Below are 19,862 nucleotides of genomic sequence, written 5' to 3'. Positions count from 1 at the left end.
ATGCTCGTATAAACTTCAGAGAGGGCTCATTTGATTGGAAATTTAAAGTTCGATCTCACTGTTTAATAGTCAAAAGAGATCCCAGGTTAACTAGCCCCCCCACGCCTTCTTTTTTCAAACCCATGTGATGAAAATTTTGATATATGTATTTTGTTAAAAAAAAAAGTTCAAAGGTCGGATAATAAAAACTCCGGTCTCAATACAACTTACCAGGACCCAGGGGAAGGCGTTCTAAGTTATGCCCTAAAGGTATGTATGATTCTTATGAAAGGGATACTCGTATAAACTTCATAGAGGGCTCATTTGACTGGAAATTGAAAATTCTAGTTCAATTTTTAAGAGTCAAGAGAGTTAAGGGCAACCAGCCCCCCCCCAATTCTTTTTTCCCCAAACCCATCCGCTACAAATTTTGAGATAGCCAGTCTTTTGAAAATTGTTCAAAAATTAGATTACAAAAACTCCGGTGTCAACACCCCCCCCCCAGGGACCGAGATGCAGGCGTTGTAAGTGTTGTCCTGGGGGCGTATATGGTTTTTATGAAACGGATGCTTGTATAAACTTCAGAGAGGGCTCATTCGATTGGAAATTGAAAGTTCTTGTTCACTTTTTAGGAGTAAAAAGATATTCGAGGTCAACTAGCCCTCCCCCACACATCCTTTTTTCCCCAAGCCCATCCGATAAAACCTTTAAAATAGCCATTTCATTAAAAATAGTTCCCAGGTCAGATAAGAAATACTCCTTTGTCGACGCAACCCCCCCAGGGTCACGAGGCAGGTGTTATGAGTAATGCTCTGGGGGCATATATAGTTCTTATGGAAGGGATGTACGTATAAACTTCGGAGAGGGCTCATTTGAATGTGAACTGAAAGTTCTTGTTCACCTTTTTAGAGTCAAAAGAGATCTGAGGGTAATTAGCCCCCCCCCCGTCACGCCCTAAATGCCTCATATAAAAATGTTGGTATAGGCATTTTGTTAAAAATAGTTCAAAGTTCAGATAACAAAAAGTCCGGTGTCGAAACAGCCCCCCAGGGTCCGGGGGTAAGCGTTGTAAGTTATGCCCTGGTGGCATATATGGTTGTTATGGAAGGGATCCTCGTATAAACTTCATAAACGGCTCATTTGATTGGAAATTGGAAGTTTTAATTCACTTTTTAAGAGTCAAAAGTGATCGGAGCACAGCTAGCCTCCGCCCACACTCTATTTATTGTTTTCCCAGAGGCCCTTCCTATAGAAGGGGTCGTCGTATAAACTTCAAAGGGAGCTCATTCGATTGGAAATCGAGAGTTCTAGTGTCTTATTAAGAGTCAAAGGTGAAATAGTTCAAAGGTCAGATAACAAAAACTTCGATGTCGACACAACCCCCCCAGGTCCTGGAGGGCAGGCATTGTAAGCTATGTCCTGTGGCTTTATATGGTTATTATGAAAAGAATGCTCGTATAAACTTCAGAGAGGGCTCATTTGAATGGAAATTAAAAGCTCTAGTTCATTTTCTCAGAGTAAAAAAGAAATCGGTGGGCAACTAGCCTTTCCCGCCCTCCAGTCCTTTGGGTTTATCGGATGGATAAACCCATTTGATACAAATTTGAGGTGACCATTTTGTTAAAAATTGTCCAAACATCAGAAATTAAAACTAGGGTCGACACAACCCCCCAGGCAGTGGCGGATCCAGGGGACAAGGGGGGCTTGTGCCCCCTAGCGTAGTCTACAGTAGTGCAATTTACTTAATTAACTCAAGTTTGCGTTGATTAGACTTGCTCCAAACGCAAGTTTATCGGATCAACCTATTTTGCCCCCCCCCTAAAATTTTTTGTCGGGTCAACCTATTTTGCGCCCCCCCCTTAAAAAATTTATTTATCCGCCCCTGCCCCCAGGTCCCAGGGACAGGCGTTGTAAGTTATACTCTGGGGATATATATGGTTCTTATAGAAAGGATACTCGTATAAACTTCAGAGAGGGCTCATTTGATTGAAAATAGAAAGTTCTAGTTCACTTTTTAAGAGTCAAAAGAGACCGAACGCCAGTTAGCCCCCCAAGCCCTTTTTCTCAAACCCATCCGATAAAAATATTGAGATAGCCACTTTGTTAAAAATAGTTAAAATATCAGATAATAAAAACTCCGAGGTTGACCCAAACCAATTTTTTCGCTATGAAATTGTTACTTTGATACGAGTTTTGATACTTTGATGAACATTTGATTTTTTTTAAGTTTGATTTTGAAATAAGGAATTTTTAGAAACTTGAAACTTTTTGCAATCAAAAACTAATAAAAATTAATAAATGAAATTCCAAAAAATAAGTTTTTCAAAGAAAAGTAAAGGCCATTTTAAACTTAAGCTCTGCAGACAAAATTACCTGATAAAATTCAAACTCAAAACGGCCAGAAATTACTATTAAAGAATAAATGAAACCCAAAACGAACAGAAATTAAATAAACAACCATAGCAAAAATCATAAAACAAGTAATAATATAAATGAATAAATAGATCTTAAAGCGAGTAATGCTTAGTTTTAATATGAAAATCAAGCTTTAAACGAAAAAAAATATTTTGCTATTGAAGTATAAATGAAACTTAAAACGAACAGAAATTAAATAAACAATCAATTGAAACAAACATACAATAGATTCTAATGTAAATTAATAGATAAATCTTCAAACGAGTGAAACTTTAAGTGAATATGCAAATCAAGCTTGAAACGAACAAAAATCTCTACAAACAAGAGTTTGGGTATCGCCTCCTTCTCTCACTTTAAAAGTCTAAAACCTACTGCGTCATTGCCGCTTTACCGAAAACTATAGGCGTCTTGAACAGTCTTGGAAAGTATAACAACATCAATATGAATATTTCTTGTATAATGCTATTAATTGTTGAAATATCCATCAGTTCAAGAATTTATTTACTGTAATTTTATTTTTATTTTCAATGCTGTAAGAAATGTAAAAGAAAATATTTGTAATGTAATTCGTTTTCAGTTAAGCGCCAATGACGCAGTAGGCTTTTGGTTTTTATTTACAGTTAAGGAAGGGGGCAGTATCCAAACTCTTGTTTATAGTAAAACTATATTCGTCTTGAAGAACTTTATAAAGAGCTAATAAATTAAACTGAAGATTTGATGGATAATCATATTAATTTCTGAAAGCTCATCAGTTCGAAATTTTACTATAGTTTTAATTTTATTTTCAATATTAAGTACAAAAGAAAATATTTGTCATTAAATTGGCTTTCAGTAAAGCGCCAATGACGAATAGGTTGTAGACTTTTACAGTGAGAGAAGGAGGCTACACTAATCTATAACAAAGTAATCTATAATGCTTTTTTCTTGCACTTTACTTTACTTTAATTTTTAATTTGCACTTTACTGAAAAAATATAAACGTTTTTACTTTTATAACTTTAATAAATCAAATAATATTGACATTTTGATTACTAAATATCAGTATATGTAAATTAAACTGACAATGAATATTCATTTGTATTTTCACAGTAAAGTGCAAATTGTGTTTTGCGCCCAACTTATGTTAGTTTCTGCTCGTTTTGAGTTTGACTCTTTTAATTATTGTAATTTCTGTTCGTTTTGGGTTTCATTTATTTATCGATGCTGATTTGTGGTAGTTTCGCGCTTGGTAGATTATTTGATATTTTCTCATTTTTGGTTTAATGGAGTTCTTTACTTTTTTTAAAAAACTTACATTATGGAAAACGTTTTTTTAATTAATTTTGTTTCGTTTTATATTGACATAGCCTTTTCAGCGAAAAATAAAATGATACTTTAAATCTTTTTGGTTTTTTAAAGACTTTATAGTTTGGCCTGCTATTTATATGCAGGAGAAATATTTTCAACAATTTTTAACAACATACACCCTTTTAAAAATCTGGACACAAATAGTACTGTTTAGTTTGGTTTCATACTTCCTCTAGTTGACCCGAAACGGAAAACTTGATACATTCGCAAAAAAATCTGTTTACTTTCTTTGATAGCTTGGATACACTTACACTATTTTGATTTGGTTGAATTTCAAGACCAGAAATGGGGGGGTTGGCATGGGAGGGTGGCAGTGGAAGGGGGATTAGTTGCCCTCAAATCACTTTCGACTTTTAAAAAGGGCATCAGCTCTTTCTATTTTCAATCGAATGAGCCCTTTGGGGAGTTCCCACGACAACTCCTTCGATACGAAGTGCCCTGGTCTAAACAGCAACAACAACAAAAAATAATACATTATACCCACTTCGATCTTTACTATAAAAATGTCGAGCCTTTCAATCTCTTTCGACTATTAAAAAGGGCACTAAGCCTTTTTATTTCCAATAGAATGACCCCTCTTGGAGACAACAACGCTGTCTATTAGCACCTTATATGCCCTCAGGGCATAAATTACAAAACTTATCTTCAGGTCTGGTAGGGTGCTAATTTTCCTCTAAGGCAAAATATCCAGAACGTTCAACTACGTTAAACAACATGGCCATCTCAAAATTTTGACTGGATGTGTTTGGGGAAATAGTGGGCGTGAGAGGGGTGTTAGTCGCCTTTCAATAACTTTCGATTATTAAAAAGGGCCCAAACCACTCCAATTTCCGATGGAATGTGCACTTTTTGAAGTTTCCACGACAATTTCTTCGATACAAAGTGTCCTGCTCTAAAGGAAATAATTAATAAATAATACATTATGCCAACATCGTTCTTTTATACCCTCAGGGCATAACTTAAAACCCTTCACTGAGGGTTGTGGGGGAGTGTCCTCCTCTTTACTTAGTCCCCGTTTCGTGTCTCGTTTTTGAGTGTCCCCGTTCTTTACTGAGGCAGCGCGATCATGCTGCCTATAATTTATACAACAATTTTCTATATAAACCTTATATGCCCCCAGGGCATAACTTATAATCCTTGTCGTGAGGGCTGTGGGGGAGTGTCCTCCTCAAAAATATATTTTCTATCTGGAAATCAACTACGCTTTACAAATTAGCTACCTCAAAATTTTTATTGGATATGTTTGGGGGAATGATGGGCAAGGGGGGGGGTGCTAGTTGCCCTCCAATCACTTTCGACTATTAAAAAGGGCACTAGCCCTTTGAATTCCCAATCGAATGAGCTTTTTTGAAGTTTCTACGACACCGCCTTCTTTAAAAACCTTATTTGCCCCCAGGGCATAACTTAAAACCCTTGCCCTGAAAGCTGTGGGGGAATTTCCTCCTCAAAACATATTTTCTATCTGGAAATCAACTACGCTGAGCAAAATGGCTATCTCAAAATTTTGATTGGATGTGTTTGGGGAAATGGTGGACGTGGTTGGGGGGGGGGGGGGTATTTTCCATCCAAAAGATGTCAAAAAATAAAATGGGCACTAGCCCTTTTCATTTCTACACTACTGTGCCTTTTTTGAATTTTCTACACCACCGACGTCAGTAAAAATAATATTTACCCCCAGGTTATTACTTATAAACCTTTCCCGATGCTTGCGAGGGAGTTAACACCTCAAAAAAATATTTTATATAAGGAAATAAAAAACTCGGAACAAAAAGTCTATCTCAAAATTTTTATTGGAGGTTTGTGGGAAACTGATGGGCGGGGGGGGGGGGCTAGTTGCCGTCCAATCAATTTTGACTATTAAAAGGGTACTAGCCCTTTGAATTTCCAATCGAATAAGCCTGTTTGGAAGTTTCTGCGACAACACCTTCTACAAAAGCCTTATATGCCCCCAGGGCATAACTTAAAACCCTTGCCCTAAGGGTTCTGGGGGAGTGTCCTCCTCAAAAACATATTTTATATCTGGAAATCAGGAACGCTGAGCAAAATGGTTATCTGAAAATTTTGATTGTATGTTTTTGGGGGACTAATGGGCGTGAGGGGGGGGGGGGCTAGCTTCCCGCCAAACACTGTCAACTGTGAAAAAGGCACTAGAACTTTAAATTTCCAATCGAATGAGCCCCTTTTGAAGTTCCTACGACGACCTCTTCCATATGAAGTGCCCTGCTCTAAAGGAAAAAATAATTCATAGCATATTGCACAAACATCTTTCTTATATCCCCCATGACACAGCTTGAAGCCTGTGTCCCGTAGGTTGGACGGGATGGTCCTCTTCAAGAACATAAATTCTAGCTGAGAATGAACTACGCTGCACAGAAGGATCATCTCAAACGTATAATTGGATGTGTGTGGGGGACTGATGGGCTTTGGGGGGGGGGGGGGTTAGTTGCCCTCCAATGACTGTCGACTATTAAAAAGGGCACTAGCCACTCCAATTTACAATCGAATGAGCCCTTTTCGAAGTTTCTACGACAACTCCTTCGATACTAAGTGCCCGGGTGGATAAAAAAACACACATTGTGCCCATATCGTTCTTTACTTAGGCAGCGCTAGCGCGCTGCCTATGATTAAGAACGTATCAACCGTAATATGAACTCTGGAAATCCGGTTATTCCTCTCTATAAAACGGAAAATTTCATGTTGTGATACAAATTCTAAAGCGAGTCTGTAGCCTTAACACTAACAAGATCGCTTTACTTCAAACTTGACTACAAAATAATCATTAAATGTCCTTTTCAGATCCAAAAATCTAGTTACTCATCGAACTGAGCTCGTTGTGCAGAAGTGATGCCAAATTGAACGAAAAAATAATAATAAAGCAACAATCTAAAAATGCTTTGCTGTTATACTGTTAAAAAGGTCCTTAAATGGTTTACTTTTACCGTACCAAAACTTCTATATTGTTTTGTGTTTTCAGTAAAGCGCTAGTTTCCTGTAATCCTACAAATATAGGGAAATATCACTAGTTGATTTAATTGCACTAGATTTTTTTATATATGTTTAGATAGGCTGTGAAGTAATAATTTTTGTTCGTTTTAAGTTTCTACTTCACTCTTTACTTCCCTCGGAAGAACTATGTTTTTTTTTAATTAATCCAAATTAAATTGTACGTTTGTGTATGTTCTGGGTTCAGTCAAATAGTATATTTTACGAACATAGTTGGTTGAAGTATTAACTGTCAAAATGCTTTGGTTCAGGGCAAAATAGAGTCAATTTAAAAAAAAATGGGGGGAGGCAAGGATTTTTCTTTAAATGGAGATACAAAAAATATGTTCAAACCTGGTTGATTTTAATTTTTCTTTCATTTTTTTTAACGAAAATACCAAAAAAGGTATTTTCCAGAATACAGGAGGGGCAATTCCTTCCTCCAATTTCCGTCCCTGTCAATTTAATCTGTAAGTCACAAGTTAAACGTAATATTCTTCTTTTTTTTAAATGTGCTTTCGCCGGATATGAGTAAGTGTAGGAAGCATGGGTGCCCATAAGCTGAATTTTATGGGGGGGCTTACCTGGTCTAATCGACACTTTCAATGCTGTAAAATACAAATCTCAAAACAAAAATATAAAATATATGGCAGTATCATTCAGCCAGAGAGGGGCTGGAGCATCTGCCCCCCCCCCCATATGGGCACCCATGGTATGAAGCAAATCGTCAGAAAGATGGAAAGTGGATTAGAAATGAGCTGTACGAGTCAGTAAAATCGAGAGGGATAGAAATGGAACAGATGTAAGCAACGTTACAATACCAACGTTCAGCCTAACAAAATATACAGAATCCAACAAATATGAGGTATGAGGTTAGATGTGAAAGACAGAACTAAACTAAATACGGGTGTTACTACTGTAAAAACATTTAGCTTTAAGAAGTGGGCTAAGCTAGGCAAAGCCCCTGGACAAAAGCTGGTACAAATTTTTTATTTATTTTTTTTTATCGACAACCCATCCAGTTCTAAAGTGCTTGTTAAAATACCCCTGTTTATGGGCATCAAGTAAATACACCTAATCCCTGATGTTGAAATAAAAAAATATCAGAAAAGTTTGATTCTTAAATTTGGAGCAATAAGTTCCTTGAAAATAAACCTAAAAAAGAAACTTTCCGGATGCTGACCAAAGGTCTGTGTTGCGCAGGTACCGATCTCCTGATTCAATGCCTTCGGCCGGGAGTGCAATATGTGGTTGGGGGCAAATCATCCAAAAATCATCTTTCGGATGAATCAAATCATCTTGAAAATAAAAGTGGAACTTTGTAGAAAAAATGTATAAAAAGTCAATTCTCTAGTTACTTTACTTTGACTTTTTTTTTAGCCTTCTTTGTCCGAAAATTTAAGATATAACGTATATTTGTGTACTGATCATGTCCCTTTCTATGTGTCTCCAAGTCTTTTGTTTGTTTTTTTATTGCTTAAGAAAAGAACTTCCCTTTTATCTTTCTACAACTACCTTATTTAGGAGCAGCAACTTCTGGACAAATCGGAGCTCCTCAGCCATTGATACTGAAAGTAAGAAAATCATTGAAGCATCCCGATATGCCCTTGCATCTTAGGTACATTGGGTTACCCGAACTAGGTAAGTATTTTCTTTCTTACCTTTTTTTCCTTTGTCTCTGAAGTTATTTGACGATTTCTCTGCTCACCCGAATTAGATCAGTATCTTCTTTCTTACCTTTCTTGTTCCTTTTCTTTGCCGGTATTTGACGGCTTTGCTGTCATCTCTGCTTACCTGAACTATATGAGTATCTTCTTTCTTTGTCTTTGACGGTATTTCACGGCTTCGATGAATTCTCTGCTGTGGTGGCGTAGCTTTATAAATTAAAAATAGTATAACCTTTGGAACCAAATATTCCACACCAGAAAGCAAAGTGATTACATAATTATGGCGAAGAGAAAAAGAGAAATTGATTTCCTATAATTACAAAGTTAAAAGTCTGCTTTAATTTCATTGATGTACTCCTATCACATATTTTCACAATTCAACTACATTATTTCTTACTTTTGAAAAGCCTGTTTTATAAGACCTTCTTGGTACTAAAACCTCTTGTGTGAGTAGAAAGGCCTTATTGACTCGTGACAGCACACCATATATGGGCATAGAGTCCCTGGGGAGAACACGTGGTTAATGGGGTCAATGACCTAAATTTCCAAGGTCGATGTTGTTGTTGTTGTAAGTGCACGCTCTCAGCGAATGTCAAGGTCGATGTTGTTGTTGTTGTAAGTGCACGCTCTCAGCGAATGTCAAGGTCGATTTATTTGATGTTGTTGTTCAAGCCAAATGTTATGAGTTTCCCGGAAACAGTTAGATCACATGTTTCCCTTCTTAGCCAATCAGAGGGCTTGTTTACATAGTAGCGGCGGAGTGAATATAAAGAAAGGATTTTTGCTATAGTTTTATTAGTCTGTGAATAGAATTCAAGGAGTGAGAAGAACAGTTTGACTTTACTCATTTGGATATATATTTGTGATGGCGATGAGTGGAATGTTTACCATATTAGAAGTTTATAGTGGAGTTGATGATAATAGTACAAGAGCACCAAACATTGCGGTGGAAATTACGAAAGGATCGCGGCTTTGTCTGGAATGGGATGCAGTATATGCAAGATATGTGATATCCTTGAGCAAATTTAAAATGGAGGATCAATTATGATTCGCCGCAAAAGTTGATATTGCACATCTGAATAAACTTCAATGTTCAATAGTTAAACATATCGAAGACAATAAACACTTTCTCTGATTGTACTTGCTATATATTATTGTTGTTGTTGTTGTAATTATTCAATAAAAATGTCTAGAAAGTTAAAATGTTTCCTTTATTTTCTGGGTATAGGTCATGACTCGTTCCCATTCTTGATACAACAGTTATAGTGAAGGAATTGAAAAATGAATAAATTTGAGAAAGAGAGAATTAGATCAAATCTAGTGTTTATGGAAAAACATTTGATTTTGGAGGATGTTTTCCTCGAGTTATCTCTTCAACGTTGGATATTCTCATGTCAGTGAATTCATGACAATATAATGAGGACTGATTCTCCTCAATTGGACTATTGTATGAAACTTATAAAATGTGATTCAAATGCTTATAGTCATTTTATTGATATATTAATTGGAAAAAAGCAGAATCATATAGTGGATATACTTTTGAAAAGATTGCCAATGGATTCAATGTAGATGGCTCCCCCCATCATTTAAATGAGGTAACGGCACAGAGCTACTCCTCTCCCCCATATCCCTCTCATTGAATTTATCGAACGAAGAGGATCAGTTTCATTTTAGTTTTGAGTGAGTTGACATCGGAAACCGAAAAATGTTCTATATATGTCCATTGTGCATGTACGCTCTTGGCAGTTGGACTCAATGTGAGAATTGTACAATTATTGATTGCTATAGTGAAAGTTTTAAATTATTTAATACTATTAAATTAAATATATTATATGAATTAAAAATAAAAGTATGTACTACATGTATTGAAGAGGTGTGTGACTCTTACCCGAGAGGACACCTGTGCTCCAATTGTCACAATGATAAATGTGATCAGTGGGAGAATATTTACTTCGCTATGATTGGAAAGAATCCTAAACGTGATTTTAGTTTATTTCAACGAGATTGGTATCGTCATGGTTTTAAATTATTCTAGGAGGTGGAGTCAGGTCTACGATTCAACTGTTGGTGTAACAAGACAATCTGGATTCTACGTCATCATTGTGATGACACCACCTACTATGACTATAAGCTAAGTGATTTTTATTTGGCAGTTACCGAATGTGATTCACCATTTGAAAACATTGTATGTGATATTGCTTTAAATAGACAGATTGAAACTCGTGAATTTCAAAATATGAATGCAAACAGTATCATTGACTATACAAAGAGATATGGCAAGAGTGAAGTTACATTGTACTGTAGAAAATGTGACCCTGACTTTGCAGTCAATCAAGATAAATATACAGTGAATTCAGATTATTTATCGGCATTGGTGGTTCACGATAGTTGCCTATACATCGAAGAAGAAGAAATATAAAGTGAAGATTTAAAGACATTGTTGTATATATATATGCATTTTATTAATAAACAAATTCAAAAACATTTTTTTAGCACTTTACTCTTAGGACACTGAAATCAATACTATATAGGTCTGAGAGGATATTTTCCACTAGAAAGTCATTCAGACGTGGATTGTCAACATAAATGTGGAGAAACTGCTTGTAAGTATAGCCGCGACATCGGAACACAAAATATAGTAGTGTATGGAAGCCACAGCTTTTACTCGTTAGATCCTGCACCCTCTTCTGATTTTGAATAATTGTTTTCCCACTACTCTCGATATAGTTGCTGATGTGGGGTGATTAGAATGTATATGGTAGACCAAGAGGATCAAAAAATTAAATCGCTTTAATTGTTTGAAAGATGCACAGCCAATGACCCGTCAGCACAGTCGACGGACTGCTATTAACAATAATTAAGGTATTGTTGACACTTTGAATTTTTCCAAGAAAGTCCGAGGGCAGACAATTGGATTTGTACTGAGACATGTAGGGGTCCATCTTAAATACATTGATTATTTGACTGGTGTTCATGGCGCTAAGTCTAGTAGAACACTGCCTTCGGGAGTAATTTCCCAATAGGGTTCATATTGATTTAGTGAGATTAGTGCAATACTCTCAGCCAGTGGGTCGACAAATGTACACTCTAAACGCCCACTCCCCGTACGTACTATACTCATATCCTGTGTACCCGACAAATGCAATACAATGATACCATGTATTTTAGCAAACATATCTTCGGTTATACCATTTTCAAATAGTTGAGAGTCATGATCTAGGGTTTGCATGGTCAACTCGTGCAATGTTCTATAGGATTTATCAAAAGATAGATTGTAGAGTGTGATGCCGTTTACTTTGCACACAAGAGATGAAAGTCCAAACATCTCGAATTTATTTGGGCATTCAGTCCATGATCCTATTGCACTGGCGCTTTTTAAAAATGCCAACGCAAGTTTTGGCAGGATTTCACCATTGATAAGGGATGAATCGGTGAAGATGTGTGACCCCATAGCAATATGACGTTGATTGGGGATTTTATGAGGAACAAGTAATTTAATATTGTTGCCATTGGCTCTCAGTTTTTCCACGGCCAAAGCAACAGAACTCATGACTTGTTGTTTGCGCACATGTAGTATTACCGAACTTATGGAGAGACTTACATCAGATATGACAGCTAGTTCTTTTCTCAAAATGAAATTGGATGGTGCAAGCGTCAATTCTAAATACAATTTAATATTGGGTGGCATCTAGTGGGTTATGTTAAATATGTTATGATATATTTTTCCAACTAGATGCAATTCACTAGTTGTAGCATTTTTAATTGCATATGTACTATCAGTATTAGTAATATATTCATATCCATTGGAGGTGCCTCTCAAATTCTTTGTATGACTTGGGTGTCATCAGCATGAATTGCATATAGCTTGTATAATTTGAGAGATTGTTGCTTGTGCTCACCAGCGTGCCATTGATGTAGACACTGATTTGACGAAATAAATTGTGTAGTATACAATTTTCATAGGATATTCCATCGCCCCGAATTGGCATTGTATTATCGGATTTCCGGACTTTCATTTGCAAATCAATAAATGTTGAAGACATGTCCAAAAAGTAGTCTTCATTGGAATAAATTTTAAAGTGGATATTATCGGAGAGGGGTTGTTGTGGATAAAATTGTTCATAGTATCCATGCTTGACACTCACATCAACATTTTCAGCATTCAATAGATTCAATGAGGTGGTGATTGAAGGTTGAGAATCCTTATGAGGTAGGTAGGACATTTTAGAAGAAGAAATCTAGTTTCGATCTAACAATTTTCCTCCTGGGACTTCTGGTTACGCTACGTGTCGGATTTTCCTTCTTTTCTTTGACAAGAGGGGTGTTGTCTTTCGTTTCCGACCTGAGTGGAGACTGATGAGGGATACAGTGTTTCTTGACCTTTTTAAGCCTTTACCAATCTGTTTTAATTTCTCGCCAAGGGTTCGCGCACTGGACCTAAGATTTTCCGTAGCACTTTTTTTTAAATCCTTCCCAGAGCCCCAATCGTATAGTGTAGAGGATGCAAAATCTGTCGCAGCCGGTACAAGATATTTTCTAGCCAGTGGTAGTGAAGAGCGAAACAGCTTAGCAAAACAACTGCCAAGAGCGTAGCCAGACATTGACGAGCGTCCTTTGTAATAGTCAATTCCATTGCCCTGTTGTCTTGGGCCAAGAGTATTAACATAGCAGTCAATATTAGGACAAGTGAATACCACTTTTTTATTAGACATCTTGCTTTTGAACATTGGGTCGAAAATGACATGTAATCACAGCCAAACCTTTTGAAATTGCTATTGGATCACCCAATTCGGTTCTTAGTGTTAACTGACAGAGTTCCAAATAGGAAGTGTTTACGGGAATATACTGAAGATGCTTTATATTGTAGTGGTGAATATGTTCTTGATTGGTTTTTCGTTCAAGAACTCGTAGGAAGGGGAACATTTGAATTACCAACCCGAGATGTTTCCACACAGGAAGCGTAGGAAAATGTACAGGTGTTCGTAAAGAAGACAGGTAGACAGTAAGAAAAAATGAAATGAGTGTTTTTCTTAATTTTACCATTGATTATATTGAACTTAAAGTAAAGAACATCCTTTAGATTGTCATTAAGAAAAACCTATTCATTGTCAATAGTCGAACTCATGTAGATCTTGGCCTCGTCCTTTGAATAGTTGAAATGAAAAGCTCCCTTTTTCAAGAGGAAATTCTTTTATTAATACAACGACATAAATCATTCCTACGGGTGAGTTCCTCGTAGGGTAATTCAATGTATGGATAATCCATCCAATTGATTTTTTGAATTTGTTCTTGATCACTTGAGGATGGCGGCGGCCAATCATAGGGTCTAATTTTTATTTCATATTTACGATCCTTTCTCAGGATGTCGTAGGTATCTTTAAAATATAGTCGACAAGAGTCACTTCATACTTCCCGTCGTCGAATTTGATGGTAGGAGAGAGTTTTGTCCAAAAATCACTTGTTCTATTCAAGTCATTGTAGAGAGGATCAGAAACATTGGACATGAAAGTCACATAGAAATCATTGGGCATTGTCAATATCTTCAGCACTGACCCAAGAATCAAAATCTGAGTTGTATCCTAGCCAGCGAACAAGCAACTGTTTCTTACCCCTACGAGTACGACTCTTTAATATCTTTTCAATTTGATAAATTTCACTAGTGTTTCTAACTTTTTGCAGTTCATATTCATAAAAACCGCCGAGACTCTCATCATCTTTGATGTCTCGCAGTCGATACGTCGTGGGCTCGGTGTCTAGAATTTTGGACACTTTAAAAAGTTCAGTGCTCCATAAATAATTCCCTTTTTCAAAAATATTGTTGGTTCTATTAATTCGAACAGTATCACCAACATTGAATTTCTTCTTCTTTTTCTTCTCATTGCCATTGAAGTATTTCTTAAGAAGATTATCAATCGTCTTTTATTTGTAGTGAACATCCCTTGGTGTAGAGCTGGACGGAGATTAATGTGGTCGTTGATTATAAATCAAAAAGATTTTATAAAAATAAATAAAAAAAGCCGGTGTATTTTTAAATGTGCAATATAATTAAAATAATATAAGAAAATTTATTATTAAACGGTAGGCCAATTCAACCTTTATCAAGCTTTGACTATGAAACAGTAATGTATTATATTTCAAAAGAACCTTATGCACATGGGAATTAGCAAATTAACTACCACGATCCGATTGACTTTTTATATACGAATACTGTTCAAGAATACTTTCAATGGCCCGAGCAATTTCAACACCTCTCTTTGATCGCAGTGGAATGGCATAGGCATAACGACTAAGTACACTGATTGCCACTAGAATATATTTGTAGGGTGCATTGTGACGTTGTTGAAGTGTGTCTAGAGTTAAAAGATACATTTGCATTATATACAGAGGGAAAAAGACTTTAGTTTGTCTATATTGTTTGCTGCGAAGCCTGTGATTCCGGTGTAGTGTGTAACTCGGCTCATTTTCTAGATACTCTTTTGCATTTTTCAATGTGGTGCCGGAGGCTCTGGAAAGCGTTTTGGGGGAACTTAAACTTCCTGCCTTACCAATATTTTTATAAACACCTTTCAGAACTTCATCCATTTCGAACGTAGACATGTAGTATAATGTCCACTCCCCTTTTGCACACTGGTGGGTAACTCGATTCGTCTGCGCTTTTGACTAGCAGCCACAGGTGTTGTAAAATCAGTAGTGCTAGTATCTTCAAATATTCAATTTTCTTCTTTTTTAAATGGTGTTGTTGGTGGACTATATTCTCTTAGTTTCTTTAGAATTTTCTTATTGCCAATAAGACTTTTGGGAAAGTTTGATACACACAGAAAGGTGTATAGATTATCGTCAAAGGATATGAGTCCTTTACGATTCGTCACCATATCACAAATTAAAAAAACTAGATTATAACTTTTTCCCTGAATTATTATTTGTTTCCCTGTGCTCTTGACTTGAACTTGATTGCCAGTTTCCAACATGAGATATGATAATACTCTTTTACTCTATTCTCGATAGGTGAGTGGCAATAGGTTACCAATTTTAAAACATTCGACTTCAATTCCTTCTCCATTGATTGCACTGAATCTTGAGGAGATTTTTCCTGTTAAGAGGGATCGGCGGCGGGTCCCTCACGATAAGGTTTGTGTTTGTCCACACGTCGCAATGTATCTTGAAGTAAAAGTAGTTTTTTGTCATCGGCAATATTCTCATCGTTAATGGATTTGCTTAGATTGTCCTCAAAATGTTTGACTGGCGAGTGGAGAAGTTCAAATGGTCCCAATCGATATGGTTTTGCCACTCTCACTAGAGAAAACACTTTACAAGTCATGCAATTATTGGCCGTACAAGTTTGAAGAAGCTACAACTTGCTTGAAGGAGTCGCTGGCTTTTTAAATTGTTTCACTTTTTTTTTAAAGCACCGGTGCCGCCAGGGGAAACATTTTTGGTTTTCTGTTTTCTAAAAACTTATTGCCGTTGTAAATTTCCCGCCGGTCAATTTAAAAAAAGTTCAGTTATTAGAATAATGAAATCATTGTCGACACCGTGTTTGAGTATGGCCTTCCCAAGCAAGGGTTTTGAAGTGCTTAAGACGGACGATAAATGCCGTTTTTCGTGTAGTTTCTTCAGTGTCATAATGACAACTAATAGTCTTTTCTACTGTTCACCGGAAGATATACTGTAATTTCATTGTTGAAAATGTCGGTGACAACACGTAGATCATCGGGCGTTTTCTTATTAATATACAACAAAATGTAACCATTGGGCTTGCTAGTCGCCTGAGTTTATGCTTAAAACATAAATATAGTAGCGCCGGGGTATGTCTGTTTATTGAGAGTTTTGAGTGAGCTAGAATTACGAACGACTCGATAGATAATATAAATGGTGCAATTCAAAGCAAGGGCTTGCATATATTTGCTCTGATGAAACAGATTGTGTAGAACCGAAGTAACGGAAATGTGTTCATGATGGGAGCGAACGGTGAACAGTTGTAGCATTTCCTGTGAGAACTGTTCAATGGATTCAGGCAAATCATCAATAATCAACCACGAGTTCGATTCAATACTATTGAAAACATCTATTCCCCATATGAATTGTATTGGTATGGTTGTTTCAATATCTTTTATTTTATCATAGGACTTCTGCCAGATACTATACCAATAGTAGGTTTTTTTCGGTTTTTCCAAAAACATTTTATCATAATTTTGAATTATTTTAGCTAAAAGTGTTGTTTTCCCCGACATTGAGGGACCACACAGAAATGATCTGAAGGGTGTTTTAAATTGATATATGCTGTTGACAACAGTCGGACTACAACTAACTGTAAATCATATGTGCTCAATGAATAAGTAGTAATTTCCCCATAGATCTATCTATTCAAGAACAACAAAAAAAGCAATATTTCATGGCAGCATTTATTTCGGCACTGCATGAAAACAAATATTTGCAGTCAACATGAACTGCACCGATAAAAATAACACTTGTTCAACAAGAGCAGTTGACAAAATTTCGTGGTCAACATGAAAACTCTATTTGTTCAACATGAACAACGATAACACTCTATAAAAAAAAACACTTTTCTGTCCATCATCAGCACTTATTGTCTTTAAACACTTCTCTTTACAGCACTTTTCTGTCAATATTTTAAAGCACTTATTGTCAACTTAAACACATTTCTGTACAAAAAAAAACAACACTTTTCTATACAACAAAAACACAGAAAACACACTTGAAAATACAGACACTCACGGAAACGCTAGCACAGTTGAACACATTACGGTGAATTTAAAGGTGGTGCCCCCCCCCCCAGGGACCGCGGGGCCGAAGGCCGGCCAGCCGCGGGCGGGACCCCCCCCCCCTGGGCGGCCACGGGAAGGGTCCCCCCCCCCCTCGGGGGCCGCGGTGGAAAAAGAATAGTTGCCGTCACTGCTACTGCAGGTTAGTGGTTGGGTTAGTGATGGTTAGATTGTCAGGTTAGATGAGGTTGAGTTGAACGGTGGTTAGATTGTCAGGCTAGTTAATTTATGTACAGGTTGGAGCATTTAATTTATGAACGGGTTGGGTGGTGGTTAGTTCAGGTCAGGTTAATTTATCCAGACCAAGTTGATTGCGATAGTCTATGCATTCAACTCGGTCTAAAATACGGTAGTGGCCATGAGGTAGGACAGTCACACCATTCTCGAGCACATAGACTTTGTCGGATATACACGACATTGCATTCTCTTCCACTCTCACAGTATAATTTCTATACTGTAGAGAGCGAATTGCAAGCACTTGTGCTCTCGGCACTAGGCTATTTTCTACACAGTCTCTGTACACGCTCATGTTGAAATTGCTCTTTACAAAATGTTTAGGCACTCCATTACCCGCCTTCTTGTCATCCCCACGCTGTGTTTCCACGCAATAAACTTTTCGGCCCGGGACCACTCCCCGGGATATCAAATCACACCTCGTTTCTGATTTTAACATTAATAGTCGGTAGGGGGCTTGTCGTTTTACCAGCTCGGGGTAGAGAGATGGATTCCAGTTGGTGAAATCCATCCGCGAGCTGATGTGCACTCAATTTTGAAAATCACCAAATAAATCTTCAGTCCCATTTACCTTTACCAGCAGATAATCTGTATCACCATATTAAACTTGAACCTCCCCCTCCCGGGGCCATTGCACCTTGAACAATTTTTAAAAAAAAGATAACATGAGCTTTTTTGAAATTATCAGTACTGAACTATCACCTGCGATATTCTTGTTAAGTACCACATTTCTCTTTCACCTGTGTAAAAGAACCATGCCAGTCATTATGGTCGTGAACGATGTAAAATTGGGATCTGCAATAATTCATGCACACTCTCGACGGTCAGTCACGACTTCGCAGCGAGATCTATTACGAACGCTTTCACACATTTTGCCAAACGCTGAATTTAGAATGAGCTTATACATTTCCTTCTCCACCTTTGAATTTGCCCTAGAGCGTTTATTGACAAAGGTGTCGATAAACGTTTTCAAGTAGGATCGCTGATTGAACTGCAGGACCCTGTGTATTTTGGTGATCTTTAAACCATTGCTCACAATCCAGTGCAAAAGCACATGGTGAACAACGATATTCTCCTTAGGGTCCAAATCAGCAATCAGTTTCTGTTTGGAGGGAGTCCAGTGCATCCCCATCTCCTCAACCAATGAACGATTGTAGGGGCTCAGCGAGTCCCTGCTCACGGGCCGAGTAATACAGGGAAAAACAAAATCTTTGACTGAGTCATGAAGGGCTAGTGGAATGTGACCGTCAATTTCGAAGAACCATCCTTGTGGCCCATTGTCCTGGACGGAGTTAATGTCGGGGAACTCACAAGGATTCTCAAGCCATTGATAGTTCCCACACGGCAAAGAGTAGTGTGACATTGCCGAGGGGTACAATGAGTTCATGTCCAAGAACACTGCATTTGACTTTGCACCGCTGCTACTTTGTCCGCTCGGATCGGTTGATAAGATGCGGTCCCCATGAAAAACATACCCTCCCCTCATTGAACGCTCTACCAAAAGGTGCTTATCTACATCGGTGATTAGGTCTATTTCCTCCCTGCTAATTTTTAAAATTAAATCCATCACTAAATGGGGTGTAGAAAAATAATAGCCTATATCTAACCCGAACTCTGAAAAGATTTTGTCTGTGTTCTTACAGACTATATCCAACAGAGTAAGAACATCACTGGCCAAGTACAGTCTACAATAATCCCACCCATTTTTACAATCCCCCTTGGACCACACCTTCTTGGCAAACTCATTCTCCTCGGCTGTGCATTCACTGTTGGTCATTGAATTGTAAAAAGCTTCAATTGGAGGTAATTTCTCCTCGCTTAAGCGAGCGCCAGGACATTAATAATCGTATGCGTACATACCTGTGCAGGTCAACAGGCCATACATTTCACTGTCTGGAAAGTGCTGTTTAAGCAAGGGAAAGCTATCAAAATGGTCCCCTTTTTGCACTTGAATCAATTGACTCAATGCCTTGGGGAAAAAAACTAAATGAATCTAAAAATCTGATTCTATTCCATCACGTTGGTCCATTATCAACTACCTGCCATTTCATTTCGAGAAGCAACAGCTTCTCTGCCGATTTGGGAATTATGTTGTAGGTAAATGAACTATTTACCCATGGACAATCTACTACCCCTTCCCCCCTATGCATACGTGCCAGTGCCGGTCAAATAAATTTTAAATCATAATTGGATTTGTGAATAAAAACAGGGATAAAACACTGTTGGCTAACATTGAAATGACCCGAAGGATGTGCAACCCCTCTCAAAGTGCTAACTCCCGAGGACATTTTCTGCCCCAAGGGATCATGGTCTCTGACTGTCACCCTCTCCCCTCTTTTCTTGGATTCCCCCTTATACCCCGCGACAAACTCCTCCTTAAATCCCCAACATATTTTTTGATTTTTAATCGCGAGACGATCCTCTGCGGACAACACCATTTGATATTGGGTTTTTCT

General features: G+C 37.5%; 1 protein-coding gene across 7 annotated transcripts in view; it reads left to right on the top strand.

Annotated features, from left to right (window-relative positions):
• Nucleotides 1-19,862, top strand: part of MED18 (mediator complex subunit 18) — a 447,146-nt gene that overhangs the window by 316,799 nt on the left and 110,485 nt on the right. For all 7 annotated transcript variants that reach the window (XM_089094358.1, XM_089094361.1, XM_089094360.1 and 4 more), the window contains one exon: nucleotides 8,247-8,363. In XM_089094358.1, coding sequence (XP_088950484.1) covers nucleotides 8,247-8,363 — 117 coding nt within the window. The remainder of the gene's footprint in view (nucleotides 1-8,246; nucleotides 8,364-19,862) is intronic.

The sequence above is a fragment of the Artemia sp. Qi Xiang Cuo genome, chromosome 9 (assembly GCF_049724085.1).
Source record: "Artemia sp. Qi Xiang Cuo chromosome 9, ASM4972408v1, whole genome shotgun sequence".
In the NCBI taxonomy this organism is placed as follows: Eukaryota; Metazoa; Arthropoda; class Branchiopoda; order Anostraca; family Artemiidae; genus Artemia; species Artemia sp. Qi Xiang Cuo.
This window is presented reverse-complemented; position numbering and strand designations above follow the sequence as displayed.